We start from the raw sequence: 27,144 nt of genomic DNA, 5'->3' as shown, positions 1-27,144 counted from the left end.
CATGTTTTTGGACTAATCTTACCCATAAATCGTAAATCCCATATATCATTGTGTGTTAATTTTTTTGAAATTTTAAATTTATTTAAAAAACCCCAAACAACCCAGGGCCTTTCCTTTTTCCTCTCACTGTGCCTTCACACCATCTCTGCAGCATTTTAATGGGACACAGGTGAATGCCACAGTCCATTTCTGGCAAAACACAGATGTTGGAGGAGCAGTGGTGTCACTCCCCGTTAGGGTGTCACCTGGTGTGGCCACATCCCCTGCACCCCTTTAGTGATGCCACTGGAGCAACCCACAGTGGATGTGCCAGGCAGCTGAGGAGGATGTGTGTGCAGAGTTGCTCCTGCGCAGGAACAGAGGGCCAGGTAACAGGGGCAGGTTGGAGCAGCTCCAGGCCAAGATTCTCTGAGTTGCCCTGGAATTATCCTAGCCAGTGCAGACAAGGCCTTATTTACAATGTTTAAGGGCCAAAATTCTTCCAAGATGGCTTATGTAACCAGGTTCCATGCTATATAATCTCATACAGTACTGTACTATCTTCTTTCCTTTCGTGAATGTTTGCCTCCTTCTTTTCTCCCTCTTTTTTCAACTCCAGTATTGCCAAGCTTTGAAGTTACCATTGAACCAGTGGAAAAGTTTTATTATGTTGATACCAATGAAGATTTCACAGTGTCTATCACTGCAAGGTGGGTGTATATGGAGCTGTGAGAAAATATGGGGTGCATTGATATCTGCTTATAATCCAATTATTCTGTTCTGAAAGACTGTTTGAAAGAAAATAATTTGCCACTTGATCTGCATGTAGCATGATTCCAGGATATGTTCTTGTCATACAAGTGTCCTTCCTCCCTCACAAAATTTTATCAACAGGTAGGGAAGTGAGGGAAAAAACAATATCCTCAGTGTACAACTCTCCTATGTTAAACACAGCTATTGGGATATTTTAAAATAATAACCAATAGCAGTAAGTTATACAACATAAAATATGAATAAAGGAAAATATGTAACAATTAAGAAAATAATAAAGTTCAATGTATTTATAAGATTTTTTGTGGGTTGTTCAGGCTATGTGGCCATGTTCTAGAAAAGTTCTTCCTGACGTTTTGCCAGCATCTGTGGCTGGCATCTTGGTGAAACATCTTCTAGAAATATGGCCACATAGCCCAAAAACCCTGTTGCATTCCAAAATGGGGGCACACATGGGCGCGCACGGAATGGGATGGGACTAGGAATGCATCTTACTGCACAAGGGAATGCCGCTGCTGCCACCGGGCATTCCAATCACGTCCTACATCTGTTCCAGAGAGCGCAATTTCTGAGAACTGTTCCAAAGTGTTCTCAGAAATTGCACCCTCTAGGACGGAGATTTTTAGAGCTTTTGCAGCTCAGTTCCGATGTGACAGCGGGTCCAACGATGCGAATTCACATCATAACGTGAATGTGTTATCAGATGTGATTTCTTTCCATGGGAACTCCTTCTGTGGGGCTTCTGCAGTGATTCCAAAGTGACTCCTCATTTTGATGAATTCAGAAAAAAGTGAATTCAAAGAATTTGCATTGAAGCTCACTTCGATTTCACTTCGAATTGGTCTGGTGTGGAAGATCACTCCGATGTCGGCCCCCTTGGCCCCCTGCATCTTGCTCCATCATCCTCCACCTCTTCCTTCACCCTATTTCGCCCCCTCTGCCACCCTGCCACCCATCCCATCATCCTCTGCCTGCTCCTGTATCCTGCATCCTGATCCTGAACCCAGTGTTCCCCTGCAACCTATCCCATTATCCCCTGCCTGCTCCTGCATCCCTATCTCGTCCTCTCTGTCACCCTGCCACCTATCCCATCATCCCCTGACTGCTCCTTCAGTCCGATGAAGGATGACAGCTAAAGAGGGGGCAGGGAAGGATGACAGCGTCCAGAGCCCCACTGAGCATGCGCAAGGGTGCTGATTCAAATCGCTGAACCCTCAAAGTATGTTACGGTGTGGTAATACAATGTGCACTTACCCCGCTTTGCTTGAATCCCCATCACGTGACTTGCTTGGAATCGAACTGACCTGAGGCCATGACCAGATAGTCAAGAAACATAAATTCTCTCTTCACTTTACTCACCTGCCTTGCTTTACTCAAAAGTCCTGCTTTTCCCAACCCAATCCCAAAAAGTTAGTTGTGCAAGAAAAACGTTCCTGAATGAATGGAGACAACATGAATGGAGACAATATTTAATACATAATCATTCTCAGGGAGACTTTTATATGGGTGTGTGTGTGTGTGTTCTGTTTGTGGGGTTTTTTTAACTTTTGTGTTTTTTCATGTAATTTTTTACACTTTTAATGAGATGATTTTAACATTTTTATTGTTAAGTTTGTAACCAATTTTATCTGTGAGCCACTTTAGGTCCTTTTCTGGGGGAAAGGCAGCATATAAAATAAAATAAAATAGGACAACTACACTTACCTGTCTGGCCCAGTATGATGTCAAATGTAAATGTCTTGCCTACATGTTAGACACCAACAGGATAGATGTGAACAAACATCAAGTCTTGCTTCACTGTGTTCTTCCAGGTACCTCTATGGGAAAAAAGTAGAAGGTGTAGCCTTTGTCCTCTTTGGAGTGAAACTTGATGATGAAAAAAAGAGTATTCCAGACTCACTCAGGAGAATTCAAGTAAGATGGCCCATATATTTGTGTCTGAATGAGAGTCAGGAGTAGTGGTGGTAAGAGAAAGAGTAGACAACTTTGATTTGTTTTTCATCTTCTCTCCTCCTTTCTAGATTGTTGATGGGGAAGGGGAGGCAGCACTCACAAAAGCCATGCTTCAGACCCGATTTCGCAACACCAATGAGCTTGTCGGACACTCTCTCTACATCTCTGTAACAGTGATGACAGAGTCCGGTGAGTTGTGGCTTCAAAGCACCGTGAATTAGCAGATGGCTCATAGAGGGAACGATGGAGTTTGCCTTAGTGGATGTCATTCACAATGTTGTGTGAGGATAGTTCAGCTTCTGAATTCTTGGGTCAACTACATCTATGCCTTTTCTCCTTTTAAGCCAGCAGATGAAGACATTTGGGTCAAGTCTTGTCTTCATGCATTCATTCTCATAAAAAAACCAAACAAACAGAGAAGGAAATTAAAGTAAAGAACTCTAATCTAGTTCCTAGAAATGATTTTGGGTAGTAAATATGTGAACACCTAGTCTTAAAAGTTTTATTGATCACTAGAAGAAAATATTCCATAATCCATTTTCCATTTTTCAGCATTTTTTGGGGGGGGGGGAACATTTTATCCTATTTTTTTTTCCAAATTGTCCATCTCAGGCCTTCACATCTCAGGTCACGATCCAGTACTTCACAAGGCTCCTTGAACATATCGAACACTGTACATAGAAGTGTTCACTTGTTCTTTGCCTGAGAGTATGCACATAATTGGAAGCTTAACTGGACACATTGCATATTATCCAAATAATGAAATAAAATGGCAATTTCTGAGCAAACAGAGTCTCCATTAATACAAATTTTTAGTACCTTTGGATAGTCCTCAGTGGAAACAGGTAATAGAAAAGCTTGTTCACCATTACTGATCTTCACTGGCAAAGAGAGTATTAGGTGTATGTATTAGTTCATCAGGAGATGATAGCTAGTCTAAACCGTCAAGGGGCCAAATAAAGTTGTATGTTCAGCACAATTTTTTTTCAGATGTGCCCCCTAAAGTAATGATAAATGTTTAATCATCAAACCAGCAATTTTCTTTACATCTTGCATTTAATGTGCTTGGGTTTGTATTTGGTCACTGGAAAGTAAACACAAGCTTTATTTCTAATTATGATATGAATATGGTGGCATATCTCTCTGAGTAAATCCCATTGTAGGAGGAAACATGGGTATCTCACACAGAGTACACTTTCTCTTTGATGTCTAATTTGATCCTTGACTCTTCATTCAGAATCCCCTGTAATGCACAAGGATTCTGTGGTGCAGTGGTCCTTTACACATATCATGATGATGATGATGATGATGATGATGATGATGATGATGATGATGCTTTATTTATATAGTGCTGTAGATTTACACAGCGCTGTACATACAAACAATAAAATACATAAAAGCAAACCTGCCCATGGTGTACATCCTAAGAAATAATAGCAAAACCCATATAAATAATATATAACAATACAGGAAGGGTTCAATAAAATAAAGCAAGCAACAAATTAAAAACATCAAATAACAAATAATAGTCATGCAGTGCCTGGGAATGCTTCATAGCAGAACAATCTCGATTGAACTGCCTATCAGGCAGCTGTTTACAATTTCATTTCTGTATTACCAACAGCAATTTGCTAAATAGTCTTTTCTGTATAAGTCACTATCATTATGGGCTTAATATGTCTAATCTCTGTGGCCTTTTCTTCAAGAGATGTACATTTCTATGGTCAATTCAGTCCACAGGCCTTCTTCAATGGACAAGCATATGTGGAAATGTTCTCTAAGGACAGGAGGTTTTATGTACTGCATGTACACTCTCAACATTTATCTGCCCTATTAACAACTTGGTTTCGTATTTTTATCTACTTTCCTTCTCCTCTCTCTCCAGGAAGCGACATGGTGGTGGCTGAGAAAGGAGGCATTAGCATCGTGACATCCCCCTATCAGCTCCACTTCACAAAAACCCCAATGTTCTTCAAGCCGGGGATGCCCTATGGACTGATGGTAATGGCCCAGTTCCAGCCTTGCTAGTGCTGTCTTAAATCCAGAGCGAGGTGCACAAATAACCCTAGAAATTGCCCAAATCTTGCAAATGTCCTGAGAACAGTGATTTAGTCTCAGCTAGGACTTCTACACTCCACTCTCAGTTGCTTCTTTGGAATTTCTTCACAGGTATACGTCACCAACCCTGATGGCTCCCCAGCTACTCAGGTCCCTGTGGTATCAGAGCCCATTCAGGCTCAGGCCACCACCCAGAATGATGGGACTGCCAAGCTGATCCTGAACACACCAGCAAACATCAATGAGCTAAGAATCACCGTAAGTCATGCTGAGCTTATGTAAACCTGTAGTCCTTTGTAGTTGAGGGGCAAGTTGCCTGATCTTCAAAACACAAAACCAACTTGTTCATTACTGTCACACTTTTAGGGTAGGAACCGTTTCTCGGTGGTAGAGTGCATACTTTGTGGGCAATTGGCTGTTCTAGGGCTGTGTTTTCACGTGGCTTCATTTATTTATAGAATAATAGAATCATAGAGTTGTAAGAGACCTCAAGGGCCATCCAGTCCAACTACTTGCCAAGCAGGAACACAGAATCAAAGCACCCTCAACAGATGGCCATCCAGCCTCTGTTTAAAGACCTCCAAGGAAGGAGACACCTCCACCCTCCAAGGGAGTGTGTTCCACTGTCAAACAGCCCTTACTGTCAGGAAGTTCCTCCTAATGTCAAGATGGAATCTCTTTTCCTGCAGCTTGCATCCATTGTTCCAGGACCTAGTCTCTGGAGCAGCAGAAAACAAGCTTGCTCCATCTTCAGCATGACATCCCTTCAACTATTTAAACAGGGCTATCACATCACACGTTAACCCTTTTTTCTCCAGCCGAAATATACTCAGCTCCCTAAGTCTCTCTCACAGGCATGTTTTGTTGTTGTTGTTGTTATTTGCAGCCCTTGCCCTAGTCTGAATTTCAAAATCCTTCTGCAAATTATCAGTTCAGACCTTTGCCAAGAGTGACATTTTCCTCAACAGGCCAAAGAGCAGGAAGGAAGAAGGTTGACTCTGTGGAGGATAGGAGGGTGGCAGAAAGTGGTGGAGGAGAAGTGGTGAAAAGAATGAGAGAAAAAGGGCAGTTCTGTCCACTAGCACTGGTTTCATCCTCCACGCAGTCCATTACCTCTGAGGACTATAACATTTATGAAAAAATATCCCCAGCCTTGATGCAGAATGTTCTAAATTCACTATCTAGCATTTCCATCTTCAAAGGGCTTCAGACCTCAGAGAGGGTTCTTTATCCTCTGGCTCTCTTTACTTGTTTCTTTCATTTCTCACAACTGTCACATACTATGTTTGAGGGTATATGCTCTGATGTGGTAGTTATCTGCTATTCTCATAACAGAACGTAGTTCTTTCTTCCTAGTGATGGTCACCTAACTGAGGTATCTCACAGATCCTCATGGGTATGAGGAACTAGCTACTTTCTCTTCCCATGGCAATTATGTCTTATTTCAGTGGCTCCTTATGGATTGCTGCGTGATTAAGTTAAAGGTTTCTGTGGTTTCTTTGAGATTTTGTTAATCATTCTCACTCCATTTAGGTAAAAACCAAAAAAGAGGAGCTCCCAGCTGAACGCCAGGCAACCAGGACCATGGTGGCAACAGCCTACCAAACCCAGGGAGGATCTGGGAACTATCTCCATTTAGCAATCACAGCTACTGAGCTCAAGGCTGGGGATGACTTGCCTATCAACTTCAACGTGAGAAGCAACAATCAAAATGTGCTGAACCAGGAAGGAGATTTCACCTACATAGTAAGTGATGTAGCCCTGGGCAAAATGGAAAATCCATGGGTCATATTCTTGTTTGCTTGTTGACTTTGCATTTGTTTTCAAGGAAGGTAAGGAAAACCTCTCATTATGTGTCATGTCCTCATGGGAAAGTAGGATCCAGGAATATTCCCTGCAACCCATCTCTTCTTTAAAGCTTTTGACTGAGGGTAGCTTTTCAGTATGGCCCCTCTGAGGACCTAAATAAGCAGACTCTTGTATGTCACAGTCCTTTATGAAAAGGTGAAACACATTTTTATTCCACTTATGGTGCATGTGTGTGAAGCCAGTGCTTTTATCTTCTTCTTGTCAGTATCCCATTGTTTAAAATTTAAATCTCAAATTGTGGGACTACGGGGGGGGAGCACAGGAGTAGCTCAACCATGGGTGCGAGACTTGGAGGAACACACACACACCTATAGCAAAATAAGGAGAAAGGCAAGGAGGGCACTTGAACAGCCACCTCTGCCTGAAGGAGGAGGCGAGTGGGGAAGCTCACTGGATCATGGCCTCTGGCAGGGCCAATCCTGAGATTTGCTTTTAGTATCCTCACTTGTCCTGTCACTGTCCCTGTTCCCAGATGAGACACTTCTGCAGCTTCAAACAACATGCACACGCGCGCGCACACACACACATGCACACTGGGAGTAAGTCACACTCTTCATCTCTTTTATGCACTTGTGCATCATTGCATGCAAACAAGACAATGAATGCTTCTGTGGGCCTGTGTGTGTGAGAGAGTAAATGAGTGCATGTGTCAGTGAAAGAAAGAATGAAAGAGCATGACTGAAAGTTACATTGGGAGAGTTATCACATGGGAAGAATGTCTCCCGGTTTCGAAAGAAAAGAAAGTGGGGCCAATACACAATTTAACGCAATTACACGAATTGTTATTAAATGCACAGAAGAACACAGCACCCACCCCAAAGCCAAAGTAGTGCAAGTGCAAAAGAAAGTATCATATAACTACGTACCCTTCATAGTCTAGAATTCGAATTAGCATCCTTGCACATGCGCAGTGAGGGCAGAATCGGATCATGACCTTTTTACACTTCTGGTGGGGCTTGCCTCTGGTTCCCATGGTTTTGCCTTGTTTCACGTTATTTGTTCATTCATTACCCTTTATTCCACATTATTCCACAATTCACATTACTTGTTCATTCATTACCCCTTATTTCACGTTATTTGGGCAGTGCACTTTATTTGTGCATTCATTGCCTCTTAAAGGATGAAAGGGAAGGAGAAGAAAGGCCCAGGCAAGAGAGGAAGAGGAGGAGGGGAGGAACATGGGGGAGGGAGAACCTTTGTGGAGGAGCCCAACCCTTGAATCCCAGCTGGGAGGGGCTCAGTTCCAACCAGCCCCCTTGGGATGAAGGGAGCTTGCCTCTGTCACCTTCCCTCCCCAACTCCTCAGACTGTTGCTCTGATTGGGGGGGGGGGGGAAGGGAGAATGGGGAAGAGCCCCCATTTGCCAAGGAGGGGGACCAAAAAGGTGAACAGTCTGTGCAGGAACCAGAGCTGGCGACTAAGGCTACACCTACACTGGAGAAATGTCCCAGTTTGGCACTGCTTTAACTCTTTGTGTTTCAAGGCTATGGAATTCTGGGAGTTGGAGTTTATTGTGAGTCCAGAGCGATGCCCCATGAGGGGAGGAAAACAGACCACCATTCCCCAGACTGCCCCACTCCATCCTCCCCCCAAGGAGGAGGAATGAGGGAAGAAGAAGAAGAAGAACTCTTTCACTTTTTTGGAAGCCCCCTGGCCCTGGAGGAAGGAAGGAAGGAAGGAAGGAAGGCAAAAAGGGGCACAAGGGAGCAGGGCAAGCCCCAAGTCCATCGTTTTGGGCAGAGAGAGAGCTTGCAGGGCCCCTAATGGGGAGCCTCCTCCCACTCTTTCCTGTCAAAAACAGCTGTTTTTCCTCCCGGCTATCTAGGAGCCCCGGAAGCCAAAACAAAACGGAGGATCATGGGAAGTGACGAGGGGGAACACCAGGGCCACAACAGACATGCACATCACACCAAACAACACCAAATTGAATGCAAAGTTGCCTGGGAATAGGATCTGTAAATTCCCTAGTTCCTCGAATCTACCTAAGAATGGATTGATGTGTGATTGTGTTCGGAGTGTGTTCGGAATGCCAGCGAATGTGAATACGCATGAATGCGTTCAGGATGACACTGGATTATACTTCCAGTTTCCATTGTGTGATAACGTCCTTGGTGTATGAGAGTTTGGAAACACAGTATGTGCCAAGTATTTAAATAAAATCTTTCCAATTTGAATGATGTTACTTCCTTACATAAATGAGCAAACAATAAAAGACACACTAAACAAACAAAGTATTTTTATTTGCCTTATGCCGAGTTGGGGAAGGAGGATCATCTTCATGTAGATGTTAAAGGGGGGGGGGTCACAAGGGTAAATAGTTTGAGAACCACTGATTTAAACCAATCTTCTTGTTTATCATCAGATCGTGACTAAAGGGAAGATACACAAGGCTGGGAAGCAAACCAAGGCTGCCGGACAGAATCTAGTGACCATGTCTCTGCCTATCACTCCAAATCTCATCCCTTCCTTTCGTATTGTGGCTTACTATCATGTGGGGAACAATGAAATTGTGGCCGACTCTGTCTGGGTGGATGTGAAGGATACCTGCATGGGAACGGTAAGTCATGCTTTCTGCTGATATTATTTATCAGTGTCCATGCAAGACACCCTCTTAGATGTGTCCAAACTCTGTTATTTTCTGGGACAGTTCCTCCTTTCCCCTTGTGGATTGTAGATTGAACAACGTGTAATGAAGGAGTTATTGTACATTTGTAACCTTATTTAACATTGAGAGAACAAAATGGGCAGGGGACTTCTAAACCATCTTTGCAACTTATTCAAAAGCTAATCACAGGAAAATGGCACTTTCTTCAAACAGTCTGTGTTGCCTTTCTCAAACAGCTGGTTGTGAAAGGAGCAACTGCGGCTGACAATCGAATTCACCAGCCAGGACGTCCAATGAAAATCAAAGTGGAAGGGGATGCAAATGCTCGGGTTGGTCTTGTGGCTGTGGACAAAGCTGTCTATGTCCTGAACAGAAAGTATAAGCTGACTCAGACTAAGGTAAGGTACAGTATTCCTTGGTGTTTGACACCCCAAGCTGTTGAGGTTTATCCTGATTTGGAACTTACTTTGTCTGTGTGTTGCTTCATTGGGTTCTCCTCTGTTCCAGGTTTGGGACACGGTAGAAAAGAGTGACATTGGCTGTACTGCTGGCAGCGGTAGGAACAACATTGGGGTGTTTGAAGATGCTGGGTTGGCCCTGGAGACCAGCAACAAACTTTCCACAAAACAAAGATCAGGTAGGAGTGGGACATGTCCAGAATGCATGAATGTGTGGTTTGAAAATTCATTTTATCATCTTAAATGTTAGACATCAGGGAAATTAATTCATTTCCAGTAATACTAATAATTGAAATCAGGCCTCATCTGGAGTACTGCATTCAGTTCTGGGAGCCCCATTTTAAGATATATATATAGACAAGTGAGACCAGAGAAGGGCAACAAGGATGAGAGCAGGTATGGAGAACAAAATATATTAAGAGAGGGTGAAGGAGTTGGGCACATTCAGTTTGGTGAAGAAAAGACTGAGGGGTGACATAATCACCCTCTTTTTTAAATACCTCAAGGACTGTCAAAGAGAGAGGGGGAAGGCCTGTTTTCTGTTGCCTCAGAGGACAGGACAAGGTCTAATGGTTTGAGATTGCAAGGTGGTATATTTCTATTGAACCTTAGAAGGAACTTCTTGGCAGTAAGAGACATTTGGCTATGGAACCGCTTGCTTAGCAAGGTAGTGGGCCTCCTCCGTATGTCTTCAAAAGGAGACTGGACAGCTTCTGCTAGAGATACTCTAGTTGGAGATCCTGCGCTGGGTGCTTGATGGCCCATGAGGGCCCTCTCAACTTCAAGCTTCTATTATTTAATGTATTAATTCATTATTTAAAATGGATGGCCAACATTGCTGTTCTGCGGGCCACCTTTTTGCCCTGGGACCCACTAGGACACCCATGGACTACTGGAAAAGAAAAAGAAAGGGGAAAAAAATCTCAATGTGGCTTGAAATTCAATTCTGGATCTCAAAAATCCACATTTTAAAAATGTCAGCCAATACTCAAAGGCCTTGGAATCGTTTAAAATTGTTGCACCTGGAGCAACAATTCACTTTTTTTGGCCAGAAAAAGGTTGGTCTGGAGATTCTAGAAGCACTGAGGGCCACAGAAGCATCTTTTTTTTTTTGCAGGGGCGAGTAGGCCACACTATGCCCACATCTGATTTAAAATATTAAACATTATTTAAAATGTTAATAATTTGCCTCACAAACTAACTAACTGTTTCTAATTTCTGAACGTGGGCAAAGGAATTGCTTTGAGAAACAATACATTTAACTTCAGGGCCATGCCTAGATGGTCTGTAGTTTTCAGTACTTTGCACTTTATTGTCTGAAAAGTATACTCTAGAGTGCCTAGCAGTGCCTGTTGAGCAGGATCTTGGAGATGGCAAGCAGATCTCCCAGCATCCTTCACTACTTAGCATACAAATGCATGACACAAATCAACAAAGGCTAAGAAAATTTTCATTCTAAGAAAATTGATTTAGATGTGATTTAGATCAGAGAAGTGTTGGGTTAAACATACCTCTACAATGGATGCCATGTTTCTGTCCCCAAACAGCATCCAGTGTAAGCTGCTTTGGAGTTGAAATTGAGGCTTTCAGAAACTCTAAAGACAAATGGACATGGAATGCAAAAAGCCTTCAGGTTGCGGTCCTGTTGTCTCTGACATAGGAATAAATCCTGTTCCTCTCAGTAAACCTGCATAGGATTACAGAAAGATGCATGGAATCGTAGAATTTAGCACTGACTTCTTATTTCATGTCAGTGCAATAATGTTTTCGTACTACCTTCCCCGTTTTCTTCCAGATTTAAAGTGCCCCCAAGTTGCAAGATGGAGACGTCGCCGCTCTATACAGCTCCTTGAATCTAAAACAAGCAAAGGTATGTGACGAGTGACAATGACCCCAGGGAACACGAATGTTTGAGTCTTGATGAATAAGGTTGCAAAATGTGCAAAAGAGTGGAGAAATACTTAAGCCATAAGCCTTTAACTGAATATCCACTGCCAAACAGAGTAGGTGATACTGGGCTAGACTGACTCAGTGCATGAGGACATTGCTCTATGATACTCCTAGGTGACACTGACAAATGGTCTAGGTCAAGTGGAACACACTCCCTTGGAGTATGGTGAGTCTCCTTTCGAGTGTGGCGGAGTCTCCTTTTAAGGCTGTTGAGGGTGCTTTGACTGTGTCTTCCTGCATGGCAGAGGGTTGGACTGGATGTCCCTTGAGGTGACTTCCAACTCTAAGATTCTAGTACTTAGAAGGACCTCAAGTTGCAAAGTTGGGAAAGATCTGCATCTAAGTCCTTGGGTAGGAGCTGCCAGGAAGAGGGGACAATACCAGGCTTAGATGGACCAGTGGCCTGACACATTCCCTATCGTTTCAAACTTGGATGGTCTAGTTACAGAACTTGGGGAACTTTCTTTGTCAGACTACAACTCCCCTAATTCCCCAGAATGCATCACCAGTGACTGATATGCAATCCTGGCTCAGTGTGCTGACATGCAGTCCTAGGAGCCGTAATCCAATATAGTACCTTTTTTAAGCTGGAAGGCTGCCCAGGGCCTGAGAGTTGGAAGCAAAACAAGAATCCTTCAAAGAGTAACTTATTCTGAGGCCTTTCTGTCCTCTTGGTAGGGAGTGCCAGCAATTTCGGGCCCAATCCCTTTTTCTGGCATGAAGAGTCAAGACAATGTCTAGCCTATTCAGTGCCAAGTCCTTTTAAAGTAGTGTAAAATAAGTTTTTAGACACTCTGGATCTTCCTGGATCTTCCAGGATCCAGAGCCTTGTATCCTAACACTAGGTGGCTGTTCACGTGCACATCCTGCGGTGCTGCCTGGCACTGCCATGCCTTGCTCATTTTGAGGTCAGAACAAGGTGCCCAGCCATGTGATTGATGCAGACTGCCCTTTTCTGGCATCAGAGTGAGCAATGTGGGGCAGTGCTGGTGGCACTGGGTGGCAGAATGTGCATTTAAACAGCCGCCCAGTATTGGAATGGAGGTCCCCAGGAAATGGGGGAAAATTGGGGCAGCTCTTGGGCCAGTATATTCCAGGCTATGTCCTGGTCCATGCAGACACCACCTTAGATGTTCACACAAAGGACATCTCGGTTTGTGCATTTGTAAATAAAAAAGCAAGTTTTAATTCCTCTTGGCCAAATGGCAGTACAAGGCACATGATCTGTGACTTCCACAGCCTTGGCAATGTTAAGGATATTGGAGGGAAAAGGAAATGGATGGGAAGGGAATTAGCTTGTTTAAAAATCTTATAGTGTCCTGAGAGGAGGAAAAGGAATACTCCTGTTAGTACCTAGGACTAAACTGAAATATGTGATATTGACTGATGGAAGAAATGATTGATTCCCAAATGGATAACCTGTTAGTCAAGGCTGACAGTATATAAAATTTAACAAAGAGTTAAACTATTTCCATATGTTTCTGGAAACTGGTTAGGAAAAAAAAAGCAAGCAAGTTGTGGGTCGATAGTGGTTTATCTCTATTTAAGCATGATACCAAGAATTGTCAGGGAGGAGGGGATATTTTCTGATATTTCATGAAGGTTGTATTTTTCAGCGGCCCAGTATGCAGACAAGACCCTAAGGAAGTGCTGTGAAGATGGCATGTTTGAGAATCCTATGGGGTACAGCTGTGAGAAGCGTGCCGAATACATAGATGATCAGAACGAGTGCAAAACTGCTTTCCTTGAATGTTGCCGCTTTATTAAAAGCATACGGGATGCGAATCAACGAGAAGATCAACTGCATCTGGCAAGAAGCAAGTAGAACTTTCTTTTTTTCTTTGCAAAATTATCAGTGTGTGTGTGTGTGTGTGTGTAAAATATATTATTATTATTATTATTATTATTATTATTATTATTAAATAAATTAAAATGGTGATTTGCTTCCCATGAAATATAAATGGAATCAGCCAATGGGGATAAAGATGGAGAATTTGCATTGAACATGATCTTGATTAATGCCTGGTCAAGACATGTAGAGGAATGAGTTTGTAGACATTCTGAGGAGGTGGAGGAATAGACTGAGGGAGGGGGTGCCACTTTTTAATAACCCCCCCCCCTACAAATGCAAAGTTACAATAGCAGTTCTGGCTTTCAAGAGATAAATAATAGCACTGACAATCCAGTAAATTCATTATGTCTCTCACAATACTGATACAAGCATAGATTTGTGCTAATAAAACTCTAGACCAGTGATGGTGAATGTTTTAGAGACCGAGTGCCCAAACTACAACCCAAACCCACTTATTTATCACAAAGTGCCACATTCCTTTAGCTTTCTACTGACAAACTCTAGTGAACTCTGTGTTGGGACGATGGTGTGTGTGCCCACAGAGAGGGCTCTGAGTGCCACCTCCGGCATGGGTGCCATAGGTTTGCCACCACAGCTCTAGACAATCTTAACATTCTGAGGAATCTGAGAAGCCCCTGGGTCAACTTGCTGCAGAGTTATATCATACAATTGTTTGATTTTCATATTAAAATATTTATATCTGATCTGTGTCACTAAAGCTCAGGGTGGCATAAAATAATAAAAAATAAATAAAAACTATTACATTGAACCAGTGCTTCAGGAACAGTCATTGTCTAAGGATGTTGTCTAAAGATGGGTCTACCCTTGTCAAAAAGTGAAACCACTGTGTTGGCAGGATCTCCTCAGCAGTGAAGAAATGCATTATGAACCTTAGGAGATTACTACACGTGACTTTTCAATCATGATTATATAAAAGTATAATAATGCCTTTAGCAATACTTATCATACGATGTTGCTTCCAACCCATAGCTGCTGTGCATGCCAAGTGTGGTTAGGGTGTTCTTTTTCATTGATATGGGACACCTGTCAATAGCTCCCAATCATGCCACAATCACAGGATTCTGCCTGTGTGAAACATGGGCTCGAGACAGCTCTGTCATGGGGCCAATAGTAGGGTTAGGGAGCACACAGCAAACGCACACTCCCTAAACCTACTATGTGTGGGCACCACCATGATTATGCAGCCCCGCCCACACGGGGCACATATACATGATGTGTCCTGTGCAACACGGCCATACCAACGATCCAGAGGAGAAAGGGGTGACTCCTTTCCTCTGCCCCTCTCCTTTGTAGGGCCAAGGTGTCCGGGGGCATAAAGTCCCAAGGATACCCCTTTTCCAGGCCACGGAGAAGCGGCATTTTGCTGCTTTTCTGTGGTCCGCAAAAACACCATTTGGGGGCTGCAGGGCTTCTGGTGAGGCTACCCTGGCCCCAATCCAGCATGAAAAGAGGCTGCTGCAGGCCACCCCCTTGGGGCTTGTCTGTACAGCCCCATTGCTACTGCAGCAGTTGCAATATTTGGAGTCATGTGGTGACATAGTCTCCTTATATCCCTTTGTCCGGTCTCCTTCACTATTCCCAAGCAGCCTGATTCACTTTTATTTTTGGTAGTTCTTTTTTAAAAGTTAAATTGCATTACCAGAACTGCAGAATTCCATTTACAAAAGTAAAAATAAATAAAAGTAAACCAAGGCAATGGTGATAGGGGCAAGGGTAGGGGGGCAGGATCATGTGGGAGTCCAGGAGAAAGTGTGATGGTCCCAGTGGCCCCAGTCACATGCTTGTGAAGACATGCAATAATGGCTTCTCACAAACTGGTATGTTTGGGTTTTCATTAATTTGCATAATTGCAGTGAGAACAGGACTTGTGTGTAATCATGTTTTTAGTCTTCTGTTACAGTTCCTTCATAACAGTCTTGTGGCGGCAGATAATATGAACACCATAAGGGATCATAAGTGTTAGCCATCAGAGCATGGTGAGATGGTGTCCACTTGTCCCTACCCTCCAGGCCACATCTTTATTCTTCTTTTGAGCAAGAACATCTAAAAAAAACATAGCCTTTGAGTTTGCATTTCCCCCTCTTAAAGATAAATCACAGTATTAAAGATAATCACAACCATACCTGTCTTGTGTTTTCCTAGGTGATAATGAAGAGTTTATCATGGATGAGGATGATATTGTCTCCAGGTCTGAATTTGCAGAGAGCTGGTTGTGGGAAACCAAAGTGCTGACTGAACGTCCAAATGCTCAGGGGTATGTTGTCTGCTATATTTCTGTCTTTACAGCAGCTTACTTTTCAGTCTGAAGACAAACTTAATTGTCCTCTTAAGTGGCTAAGAAAATTTACAGAGGATTGCCTAATCAGTTTTGACTGTTTGCTTGTGAGATTGTTGCTTCATAATTCTCCATCCTAAATCATCTAAGAGAAAGGAGACAACCTAAATTGAGTTCATGGTTCCTCCCATGCGAGGAACAAACTTTCACTCAGTTCTGATGCTGGAACTGTCTATCCTTCCTTTTTGACTGCTCAACACAGAAAGAAACTGGCAGCTGGAGGTAGGGATGATGGGTTGGGATAATGCCCTTTAGTTCCTGCCAGCTGGAACCAGCTAAGGTCTGAGCAGCAGACTCTGGAAAAGGTGGATTTCTATATAAATGTTTTATAAAAAATTAAATTTGCTATTCAACTTAACTAGATTTTCCTTGGAGAAAAAACTTGGTCCCCTTAACAGTTGCTGAGCTCTAGAGACAATAAATTGGCCAGATGAAGGTCTTTCTTGACTTATACCAGAACAGGGTGTTCTGCTGTGGGTGCAGCCACCTCTGGAAACAGCACACAGACATACATCATCCTCAAATATAGGCCTGTTACAGACTGCCAAAATAAAGCTGCTTCAGGTCTCTTTGGAGGTATGCTGTTTAAATGATGCATGCATCCTAAGAATCTGAAAGCTGCACCAAAGCTGCACTCCAGTGCTTAGGAATGGAGTGTGGATTTGGCGCGACCTCTGGACTCTTAGGACCCATGCATCATTTAAGCAGCATACCTCCAAAGAGACCCGAAGCAGCTTTATTTTGGCTGTCTGTAACAGGCCATAGATCCCTTTCCATTTTTGGGATGCCTAGGAAAGCTTATTCTTATTCTGATATGTTGTGTGTGCCACTTGCAGGGATGAAACAAAGTTGTCATATAAGGACATAGACAAGGTGCCCTGGATGTTAGAAAGATTAAAGAGGAACAACAAGCCACATAGAAGTTAGCACACCTGCATCTCACTTTACATAATATTATGACATGGCACCTTTCTTCTTGCACTTAGGATCTCATCCAAGACAGTGTCTTTTTACCTGAAGGATTCCATCACAACCTGGGAGGTGTTGGCTGTGAGCATTTCAGAAACAAAAGGTAAAGCATCCTACATGGTCAGGGGAATGGACAACTGTGAAAGTGATGACAAGCTGCAACAAGCCTGCCTTTCAAACCCTTAAGAAATGCTTCTAAGGAGATTTGATGCATGACATGACTGCTTTTGATTCTCAACCTGCTTCCTTCCCTATTGATCTTCCTTACAGGGATCTGTGTGGCTGACCCTTATGAAATAACAGTCATGAAGGAGTTCTTCATTGACCTAAAGCTGCCCTACTCAGTAGTGAGGAATGAGCAGGTGGAGATTCGGGCTGTTCTCTACAACTATGGAATGCAAACAATCAAGGTAGGCTTTAGGTTTTGGACAAGGGTTTATAGCAGTAACAGCAAAGAGTAAGCCAGAAAAGGGGAGAAGGTAAAAATAAAGAGACAACAGAAACATTTTGTTGGGGAGAAAAAGCCACAATGTTATTGGCTACAGCCCCATTGCAACGTGTTGACTCTGCATAGGGACTGGATCTCATGAAGGGGTTGATCCATTTGCCAAACAGTACCTAGTCCATTCTGATTCTTGGTTAAATGATGGGAATGGCAAAGATAATAATTCCCACTGCAGTGTGAACTGCTGGGTGGTACCTACTCCTGCCACCCCTATGTGAGCCCAGCCTTTAGGAACTTCCCCACCTTCCAACTGGAGCAGGTAAGCCAACTCACACCTCAAAATTGGATATAACTTGATATAAGACAGAGACTGGTTACTACCTGTAACAAGCTTTTCTGCCAAATATCACAATCCAACTATACGCAGTTCAGTTGTAACATGGCATAAACACAGGGGGGAAAAGGATTGTTAATCAAAAAGAGGTGAACAACCAATCCAGTGCTTCTGCTTTTAAAAACAATATAGCAGTAATAGTCATTTGCGTAAAAAATGATTTGCAAATAAATATAGTTTGTGCCAAAATGTACTTGTTTTTGGCAAAAACATGATCATTTGTGCAAAAAAATCCTAAAAGTAAGGGCAGTGGTCCTAAAAGTCCTTAAAATGAGGAGACTCTGAAAACAAAGGTTCTCATCATCTTGTCCAGCAGAGAGGAAAAAACATAAAGGTTTTTCTTCTCACATATGGGAATGAACTAAGTAAAGGTTTGTACACTCCCACCCCCACCATCAGTCTGTGTCCCTTTTCAAACAAAAAGTCCTTAAACCCAACCTGCCTGGCCTACAAGAGTAGGGTCAAGACCATGGGCTGACTTGCTGATCCAGCCTTTGAACTGGTGATGAATATGTCTGTACCACAGCCAGGACTAGGACAGTGGGGAGACTAGGGTTCAAATCCCTGTTCAGCCATGAAAACCCAATGGGTGACCTCGGACAAGTCATGCTCTCTCAGCTTAGAAGGAAGACAGTGGCAAAGCTCTTCTGAATAATTCCAATAAAACTCTGTGAGAGGGTCACCATGAGTTAGAGTTGGCTTGAAGGCATATAAGAATCACAATAACTAATGCCTTGACCACAAATAAAGATGTTAGATATTATGTGTGAATGGAAAGCTATACGATAGATATATGACTAAACACAACTTATGTCAAGGCCAGAATAGAAATGAGGTAGATGATTGTAGAAGAAAGCAAAGGAATTGTGGAGCTGTTCCAAGGGGGGGGGGGAATGCCCTCTCCCTTGTTCCGAATTTTTTACATTGCCAAAGCAACTTTTAAAGATCAGTTTCTTCTCTCTTTGTCCTCAGGTGCGAGTGGAGCTGATTCACAACCCAGCCTTCTGCAGCGCTTCCACAGCCAAACAACGCTACCGTCAGGATATCATTATTAAAAACCAGTCCTCCACTGCAGTGCCATTTGTACTGGTCCCACTGCAACTGGGACTCCATGACATTGAGGTCAAAGCAGCTGTCTGGAATGTGATGATGGCGGATGGTGTGAAGAAGAAGCTGAGGGTTGTGGTAGGTATCAAACTAGGCCCTCTAATAAAATCTACAGAAGGAATAGTCTTGTTACTGCGCACATCAGCTTTGTGTCACTCCAGTATCTCCACATGGGCTGATCAAATTGATGTGTGAGTGGAAACTTTGGAAACATCCAGCAGTGGTGCATGACTAAGGATCCACCTACAGAAATAATCCAGTTTGGCATCACTTTAAATTGCTATGACTCAGTGCTGTGGAATCCTGGGTTTTCCTTGTTTGTTGTGGCATTAGAGCTCTCTAACACAGAGGGTGAAATGTCTCACAAACTACGATTCCCAGAATTTCCATAGCATTGAGCCAAGGCAGTTAAAGTGTTGTCAAACTGGATTAATTTTGCAGTGTGGGATGAAGCCTAAGGCCAATTTTATCCCAGCAGCTATGGAGTCTTAGGTGGAATGACGTACCCTACGTGTATATTATGTCTGGGCTGACCTGAATTTTTTGGCAAATATATTTTGCTACATATTCCGGATCTATGCTGCGTTTGTTCAAGAAAATATCACTGTCATGTTTTTCCAAGCTGCCATTTCTGTTTGCTGCATGATTGTCTAATTTTATTTCTGCTGAACCTTTCAAAGTGATCTTTGTGTTTTCTTCCTTACCAGCCTGAAGGAATGCAGAGAATACTTACTAATGTCATTCAACTGGAACCCGATGTAAAAGGAAAAAGTGAGTGAAAACCATTCTTCATCAGTGTGTGCTTTTAAAACTCTTTCTTGAGTCCTGTAAAGACCTCTTTATTGCTTTACCCTTTCATCCATCCTGTTTCTTGAGAAAGCAGATCTGAGTGCATCTAGATAAAATACTGATGGGAATTCTTTCTGCTCAGGGAGATGGTTGTGTGCACTAAGGGCTTGTCTAGATGATCAAATAACCCTGGTAGAATGTGGGTAGAATCTATCTTGTTCACATGCAAATTGAACATACATGTTTTACATTAGGAGGGGGGCTGCCCCAAACCCCCACAAACATCAGAATATACAATCCCAGTCCCTCCCTCCCTTTGTATACTGAAGGATTCGCATTGTCAACTGTGTGAATAACTGATGCAGTTGGACCTGGGATAAAACTGTGCATGTGTTGAACATGTTTTGAATACATCATAAATTCCATCTGTACTCACAGCACTGACATGCGTGGGCAACAGAATTCACAGAGATATGCACAATTGTGGGCCCATTAAAAAGATTGTGTGAACAACAAATCAGGAATGCGTGATTGAGATTATTTGCATAGTCGCATTGCGAAACAAAACATATGGACAACTCCTCAAAGGCATGTAACTATAGGAAGAAGATTGTGGGTTGAGAGCCTAGTTGCTTCAGTTAAAATGACGGGGTAGCAAATAATGAGAAAAGACCTTTGCCTGGCAATCTGGAGAATTGCTGGCAGGTAGAATATTGGATCTGACAGACAAAGAGTGTGATCTGATTTCCAGTTTTTTCTAAGGCTACTGAACTATACATCAATTAAAGCCAAACTTTAAAACTCAGGAGCTCTGTTGTGTAGGGTTTTGGTTTTTACTTTGTCCATTTTATGGCTGTTCTACTCAGCATGGTTTTTCATTTCACCACAGTGGAAAGAAAAATAGGCAGCACTGAGGCTTGCAAAGAAGCAGGAGTTCTCACAGTAAATATTGATGATTGGTGCCTCTTAGTGATGCCTGAGCATTCACATGCAATCTGTAAAAAGCAGAAGAGATGCCGTTGGTGGGGCTGGCAATTGTCCAATCTTCATACAGATCATATAACACTGTAGACCAGTGTTATAAGATCTGTAGACCAAAAGAAATTACTGTACTTTCATGAACTGTGCTCCCATCCCAACTAGTGAGGAAGGTGTGTGTGGAATGTTATGAATAGCAAGCACTGAACTGTATGAGTCCTTTGGGTTTGGTGGCTTGGTTTCTCTTGCTTCCTTCTCCTCTTTCCCCTGGATTGTTAAATAAATCCTTCTCATTCATCTTTAAAAAAATCTTATGACCAAATAAAATAAATTATTGGACTACTTCTACAAGGTGGTAGCTGGTGGTTACAGTAAAATGAGACAGTAAATCATCTCCAAGCCTTATTGTATGAGGAAAGAAAACGGAAACAGAGTGGGAGAGCAGTAGCTTTCTCTGTGCCTCTCCATATGCTGTTGTAGCACTAAGAGGGTTGAATGTGGAAGTAACTTATATTTCTTTGTCGTTCCTCTTTTACTTAACTTTTTTTCCTCTCTTCCAGATGGAGTCCAGGAAGAGTTGGTGAAAGCTAATCCTTTAGTGGATATTGTTCCTGGGACGGAAACCGAGACCAAAATTAGCATCCAAGGCAACGAGCTTGATTTTAAAAATACAGAATTTTAGGGTTGTAGAAGTGAACGAGGTCCAAACTGCTTCCAGGAAACACCCACTGCTTCAACCCACCTCACTCACAGGATCCACCCAGTGCACTTCCCTCCTATAGCCAGGGTTACTCTGATGGCTCAATGAAATAAGGTTCAGCAAAACTTTTTCTACCCGTAGCATCTAGTGACTTCTGTGGCATGAGTGATGATTCGGTTCTGGGATTTAATAAAAATTCTGAAATATAAGGAGTGATCCAAGGTGCTAAATCTCAGCTGAAGCCCGGGCATCTCCATCCTGATGATGCAGAAGTCTCACCGCTACTGATTTCCAAGGCACAGTGGCCCTATCTTGCACAATAAGATACACAAGGAAGTTGTTCTTACATTAGGCCTTAAAGCTAACATACAGCTTTGGTGTCCTGAATGATTTGTTCTAGGAGAGGGAGGAGAAATAGTCCTGCAAGGCACTGTAGATACTCAGCATCCTTTAAGAGCACCACCTCAAGTTCTCATCAGCTTTTCTGCACTCAGGGTTTAACATATAATACTACTAAAATTTTAATTTATATTTCATTCCCGCCTCTCCCAGGTAGATTGAGGTGGGATTACAGTCCGTTAAAATCCATACCCTCAATAATAAAATACATATAAAATACATCAATAACAATAATACAATTAATCTTAAAACTAACTAACATGAGGTTTTCTTTTTTGCGTGCATGTGGTTAGGAGACCCTGTGGCTCAGATTGTTGAAGAGTCCATTGATGGAAGCAATCTGAAACATCTCATCATAACCCCTTCTGGCTGTGGGGAGCAGAACATGATCACTATGACACCTTCAGTTATCGCCACCCTCTATCTTGACACCACCGAACAATGGGAGAAGGTCGGTGTGGGTCGCAGGAGTGAGGCAATCAAACAGATTGAGCAAGGTAAAACAAGCAAGCATCTCTGGACTTGTCCTTCCACCAGCTAATGCAATGCTCTGTTCAAGTAGTTTGTAGATTGATTCATCCAGAGTTTAGCTGAATTTTGGACAATCTCAAATTTTGGATGTGTGTGTCCTTGTGTCTATACCTAGATAAGAGGACTGATTCTCTTGCTGTGGTGTGTGTGTGTGTGTGTGTGTGTGTGTGTGTGTGTAAACAACTTCAGGTGCCAATTCTCTCTCCTAGGACCACCCATAGGCCACATTGAGCCTGGAAATGCAGCTTTATAAAAACAAAACCTGGAAAGCTACTTCTATTTGTTTGCTTTATTTTATTTTATTTTTTAAATTCTGAGTTGATTTCAGTGATTTGGAGGGCTCTGTACACCATTTATAATCTACAGCTCTTGCAGGTTTCCAAGAGAAGGAATTTGGGGGGAATTAATGGATTCAAAGGGCAGCTGACTACAAAAACCTGTTTGGGGTTCCTTTTGGTCTACAGGCCACACTTCATTCACTAAATTAAGTGCTGCCTATTTGATTAAATGCAGTTGTCATATTAAGATGGAAAAAAATATTTGAAAATATTCAAAACCTTGTCATAAATGGGCTTCTCAATGTTAGGAAACTCTGATAAGATGAATCCTGGACTGAAAAGAGTCTTTGTAGTTCAGGCTTCACTCTTTGCAAAATCCGAATGTGGGGTTTTAATACAGGAGAACAGAAGAAAATGTTGATTTGTGTTTTAAAAAATGTGAATTTTTTTTTCAGAGTAAGCGCCCAACTACAGCATTTTCAGCACAGGAAAGAGTATTTCCTGCACAGAAAAAAATTATCTTCACAGGAATGTTGTTTTCTGTGCAGAAAAGTTGTGATCTATGTAACAAACAAACAAAGAAACAGACACAAAACCCACATGTGGATTTTGTACAGAATATGTCCCGGACTGCAAATAATCTTTGAAAACTGCTCAGCTTGTGAAGACTTTCTCACAGCAAGACAAAAGTAATACATGCTGCATTCTATGAGAATGAAATTAACAAAGCCTTATATCCCTCCTTTTTTCTAAATAAGGCGTTGCATGCTTGAGAGAAAGGAGAAGCAGAAGCTAAGTGAATACATAAAAGAAAAGCAGCACAAATGTGAAAGTGTAGCATAAGAAAAAGTGAAAGCACAGGGTTTTTTTTTGGTGTGTGGGGGGTGGACTTGTGTTATTGATGGCTCTGTCTGTCTGAATGCAGATGCTGGACTAGTACTCCATAGGCTTTTCTTACTCCTCTTCCTCTTGTATTTTCAGGTTATGCCCAGCAGATGGCATACAAAAAAACAGATCATTCCTATGCTGCATGGATAGACCGTCCATCTAGCACTTGGTACGAACAATACCGCTGCAAAACGACATTTAAATCTATGATGGGCCTGCCAGCATATTTTCTTTCTTATCACATTGACTTGTGCAAAATTTCATTCTCTTGCTCTAACTTATTCTCACAAATTGATTTCTTGTTCCATTAGCCTTCTTGTTATTTTCATGGAGAGATTCTTCTTTAGGTAAATGAGGCTCATGCATAAGCCAAGGAAAAAATGGAGTTAAAATGTTTAATTCTCTTAATTACTCAGTGAAAGATTTGACTAAATTTATCCCAGTAAAGTATCATCAAGAATCCACAAACCAGTGATACCTTTATAAGACCAGCCAAAAAGCATATTATACATGTTGCAAGTTTTTGAAGCTTCACTGGCTTCTTCATCAGGCAAAAGTATTAAAACTGGTACAGGAGAAAGGAAAATGACAATGTTAATCATAGCCCTGGATTTGGTCAAGATGTTGTAGTTATTGTCCTCAATTTTATCCCAATTTTCTTTGAGATGTTCAGTCCCACTGTTTCTTACTCTCCTCTGAGGCTCTAGTCTAGCAAGAGGAAAGTGTAGCCCCAGGGTTGTATGTGGTAGCTTTTAAATAGTTTGAAGGCTTCCCCTGCACTGCTTAACATTAAAAAACAACAACAAAACAACCAAACTCTGATTTTCAAAACCAGAAATTGAATTCTAGGTCACTTCCACACTACACACTACACTTTGATTTCACTTGAATGGTCAGTCCAGACAATACAGAGGTGCTCCTGGTCAATTGTAAAGCAGATCAAGAAACAGGGACTCCATGACTCTGAAGACCAGGATTTGATCCCCACTTGGCCATGAAACCCATTGGGTGGCCTTGGACAAGTCATATGCTCTCAGACTTTAGAGAAAACAATGGCAAACCTCCTCTGAACAAATTTTGCCAAGAAAACCCCATAATAAGATTGCCTTGGGTTGCTGTAAGTTGGAAACAACTTGAGGTCACACAACAACAACAACAACAACAAATGCAGGATGGAGGTGCATTCCCCCTGAAATCTCAGGCTTACAGCCTGGATGTTCTCCTGGAGTCATCTCTGATCCCAGAGGCCCAGATTTCAGCAGTGTCCAGGAGTGCATTTGCACAGCTAAAATTAATGCACAAGATGCACCTATTCCTTGAGATGTCAGATCTGTCTACAGGGACTTGATTACATCCCATTTGGACTACTGTAACACACTCCATGTGGGAATGCCTTTGGAAATTGTTTGGAAACTTCAGCAAGTGCAAAATGTGGTGGCCAGAATACTGGATGGGGCCAGTTATAGGGAGCAGATAAGTCCCTTGTTGAAACAATGTCACTGGCTACTGATTTGTTTCTGGGCACGATTCAAAATGTTAGTCTTGACCTATAAAGCCCTATACAGCTTAGGCCCGGACTATTTGAAAGACCACGTCTCTCGTTATGAACCTGCAAGAACTCTTAAGATATTCAGTTAAAGGCTTTCTCTTGATCTCACCACCATCACAGTCTTGTTCGGTGAGGATACAAGAGAGGGCATCTCTGTGGCTGCTCCCACCCTCCAGAACGCCTTTCCATGGGAGGCTACACTGGCCCCTTCCCTGTTCTCCTTTTGCTTTCAGGCAAAAATCTTTTTGTTTAAGCAACTTTTAATATGTAACTGCACCAGGGAGCCTTTGTTATTGGGTTATGTGTATTATTTATTTTTAAACTTTTGCGTTTTAACTGTGACAATTTTGAGTGTTTTTGAAATTGCATAGGTGGATTTTGGTTGGTTTCCTTCTGTGAGTCCCATTAGATCCCACTCTGGCAGAAGGGTGGCATATAAAATAAGGAAACAAAGAAAATAAAAATAAATCCTATGGAATCCTGGGATTTGTGGTTTAGGGAAGCATATTTAGAATTCTCAGGCTGGGAGTTCCTCTAGTGCCTCTGGACACATCCACGGCAATTCAAGTGGGATAATAGCACTATATATGAGTAGTATGGAAATGTGCTTGGCTGCCTCTGGTTTTCTTTGGTCATTGCTTTTTTGAAGGGCCATTTCTTTTTTGCTGTTTGTGCAGCCCAATAAAGTCCCAGGGGCAGAAATTTGCCCCACCCCAACAAGATGCAATTTCTGATCCACCCCACTATGGCCTCATGCTGGCTTTTCTTTCAGGCTTCTCTCATGCTAGCAGGGCAATGAAGAGGCATCTTCAGACTAGTGATTTCCATGACCAATAAAATAAAACAATCTTGCTTGCTTTAATCTTTAATCTTGTTCCCCCTTTGGATCTGACTTCTAAGGGAACTTGTGAACATTTCAACCAATTGCTCTGAAGGTGTAATTTCCAGTCAACAGCAAACCCCCCAGTAAACCCTGAGCAGGGCTGGCTTTTTGATATACTTCAGCTGATGCATTCTGTTTTTTTCTTGCAGGCTAACAGCGTATGTAGTGAAGGTCTTTGCCATGGCTTCCAAGATTGTATCTACTATTAGTGTAGACATTGTCTGTGGAGGTGTGAAGTGGCTGGTTCTAGAGAAGCAAAAGTCAGATGGGACTTTCATCGAAGATGCCTATGTGATTCATGGAGAGATGGTGGTATGCTTTCCTTCTGCTAGTTCTGCAGAAAATAGATAGATAGATAGATAGATAGAGGTAGAACATAACACAAGAATTAAGTAACTGATTGTATTGTACCAGAGTGACATAATGTGTGAACAAAAGGCAATGAAATGTAATAGGAGTAGTAGCAGATTATAATGGCAAAGAGAAGGCAAAACTAAAGAGGTTCAAGGAAGGTAATGATAAACTAGGTTTCAAGGGATTTGAAAAAGTAGATCCAATCACCATAAAGCAAGAGGCTGCTTCAGGTGTAGGTAAACTCATAACAGAGAGGAAGAAGAGGAGAATTAAAGGAGATTATCACATTTACGAAAAACCCGACTGTTCCCCAATGGGATACAGTTGGGTTGCGGATTACTGCTCAGTATTATTAGACTTAATTCACCGCCAATTCCATCAGACAATTGCAACCTGGCTGCATCCTGGGTCCCAGACGTGCTTTGGAGGCCATTTTTCCAAGATGGCAAGCATGGAAAAGTGGCCTCCAAAGCATGCCTGGGACACGGGATGCAGTTGGGTTGCAATTGCCCGGTGGAATCGGCAGAGAATTAAGCCTGATAGAACCCACCAGCAACCCACAACACGACTGTATCCCATTGGGGAGCAGTCAAGTTTTTACTAAGAGTGATACTCTATAAAATATAACATTGAGGAGGATCTGTGGAAGAGAAAGAAGAGTACTCAAATAATGTAGGAAGAGATGAGACAGAGGAAACAGCCAGTTGTAGAGAAATGGGGAGCTTTAGCAAGAGGGAAGTTAATCTAACCGGGTGCAATCACATGGCTTCTTTCAAGGGATTTTCAGGTGATACAAACAAAATAGTCTTCCATTTGTAATCTTACTGTGGTTTTTTAAAAAATGTTTCTTCTGAATTGTTCTTATCATGGGAAATTTATTTAAAAAGAAGTGGCAAAATAGCTGCACAATGTCTTTTGAATGATAGTTTTCGGAGCCATCCTGCTGGAACCACCACTATTTTATCATTGCTGATGGAACTCAATTGTCACTGGTATATGGGACCACAGGAGGAATTGCAATAATCTCAA

The 27,144-nt window shown here is 42.2% G+C and overlaps 1 protein-coding gene across 1 annotated transcript in view; it reads left to right on the top strand.

The window, feature by feature from the left end:
- The window catches only part of LOC121920513 (venom factor-like), an 87,493-nt gene that overhangs the window by 28,809 nt on the left and 31,540 nt on the right, over positions 1–27,144 (top strand). Inside the window, exons 3-20 of the mRNA XM_042447651.1 lie at positions 2,772–2,892; positions 4,589–4,704; positions 4,873–5,019; positions 6,295–6,507; positions 8,993–9,187; positions 9,472–9,633; positions 9,743–9,872; positions 11,489–11,563; positions 13,260–13,460; positions 15,659–15,770; positions 16,838–16,923; positions 17,091–17,230; positions 18,632–18,844; positions 19,474–19,537; positions 21,094–21,180; positions 21,926–22,129; positions 23,423–23,498; positions 25,911–26,073. Coding sequence (XP_042303585.1) covers positions 2,772–2,892; positions 4,589–4,704; positions 4,873–5,019; positions 6,295–6,507; positions 8,993–9,187; positions 9,472–9,633; positions 9,743–9,872; positions 11,489–11,563; positions 13,260–13,460; positions 15,659–15,770; positions 16,838–16,923; positions 17,091–17,230; positions 18,632–18,844; positions 19,474–19,537; positions 21,094–21,180; positions 21,926–22,129; positions 23,423–23,498; positions 25,911–26,073 — 2,505 coding nt within the window. The remainder of the gene's footprint in view (positions 1–2,771; positions 2,893–4,588; positions 4,705–4,872; positions 5,020–6,294; positions 6,508–8,992; positions 9,188–9,471; positions 9,634–9,742; positions 9,873–11,488; positions 11,564–13,259; positions 13,461–15,658; positions 15,771–16,837; positions 16,924–17,090; positions 17,231–18,631; positions 18,845–19,473; positions 19,538–21,093; positions 21,181–21,925; positions 22,130–23,422; positions 23,499–25,910; positions 26,074–27,144) is intronic.

Source organism: Sceloporus undulatus, chromosome 2 (assembly GCF_019175285.1).
Source record: "Sceloporus undulatus isolate JIND9_A2432 ecotype Alabama chromosome 2, SceUnd_v1.1, whole genome shotgun sequence".
Taxonomy (NCBI): Eukaryota; Metazoa; Chordata; class Lepidosauria; order Squamata; family Phrynosomatidae; genus Sceloporus; species Sceloporus undulatus.
Note: the sequence above shows the minus strand (reverse complement) of the source record. Positions and strands in the feature narration are given on the sequence as shown.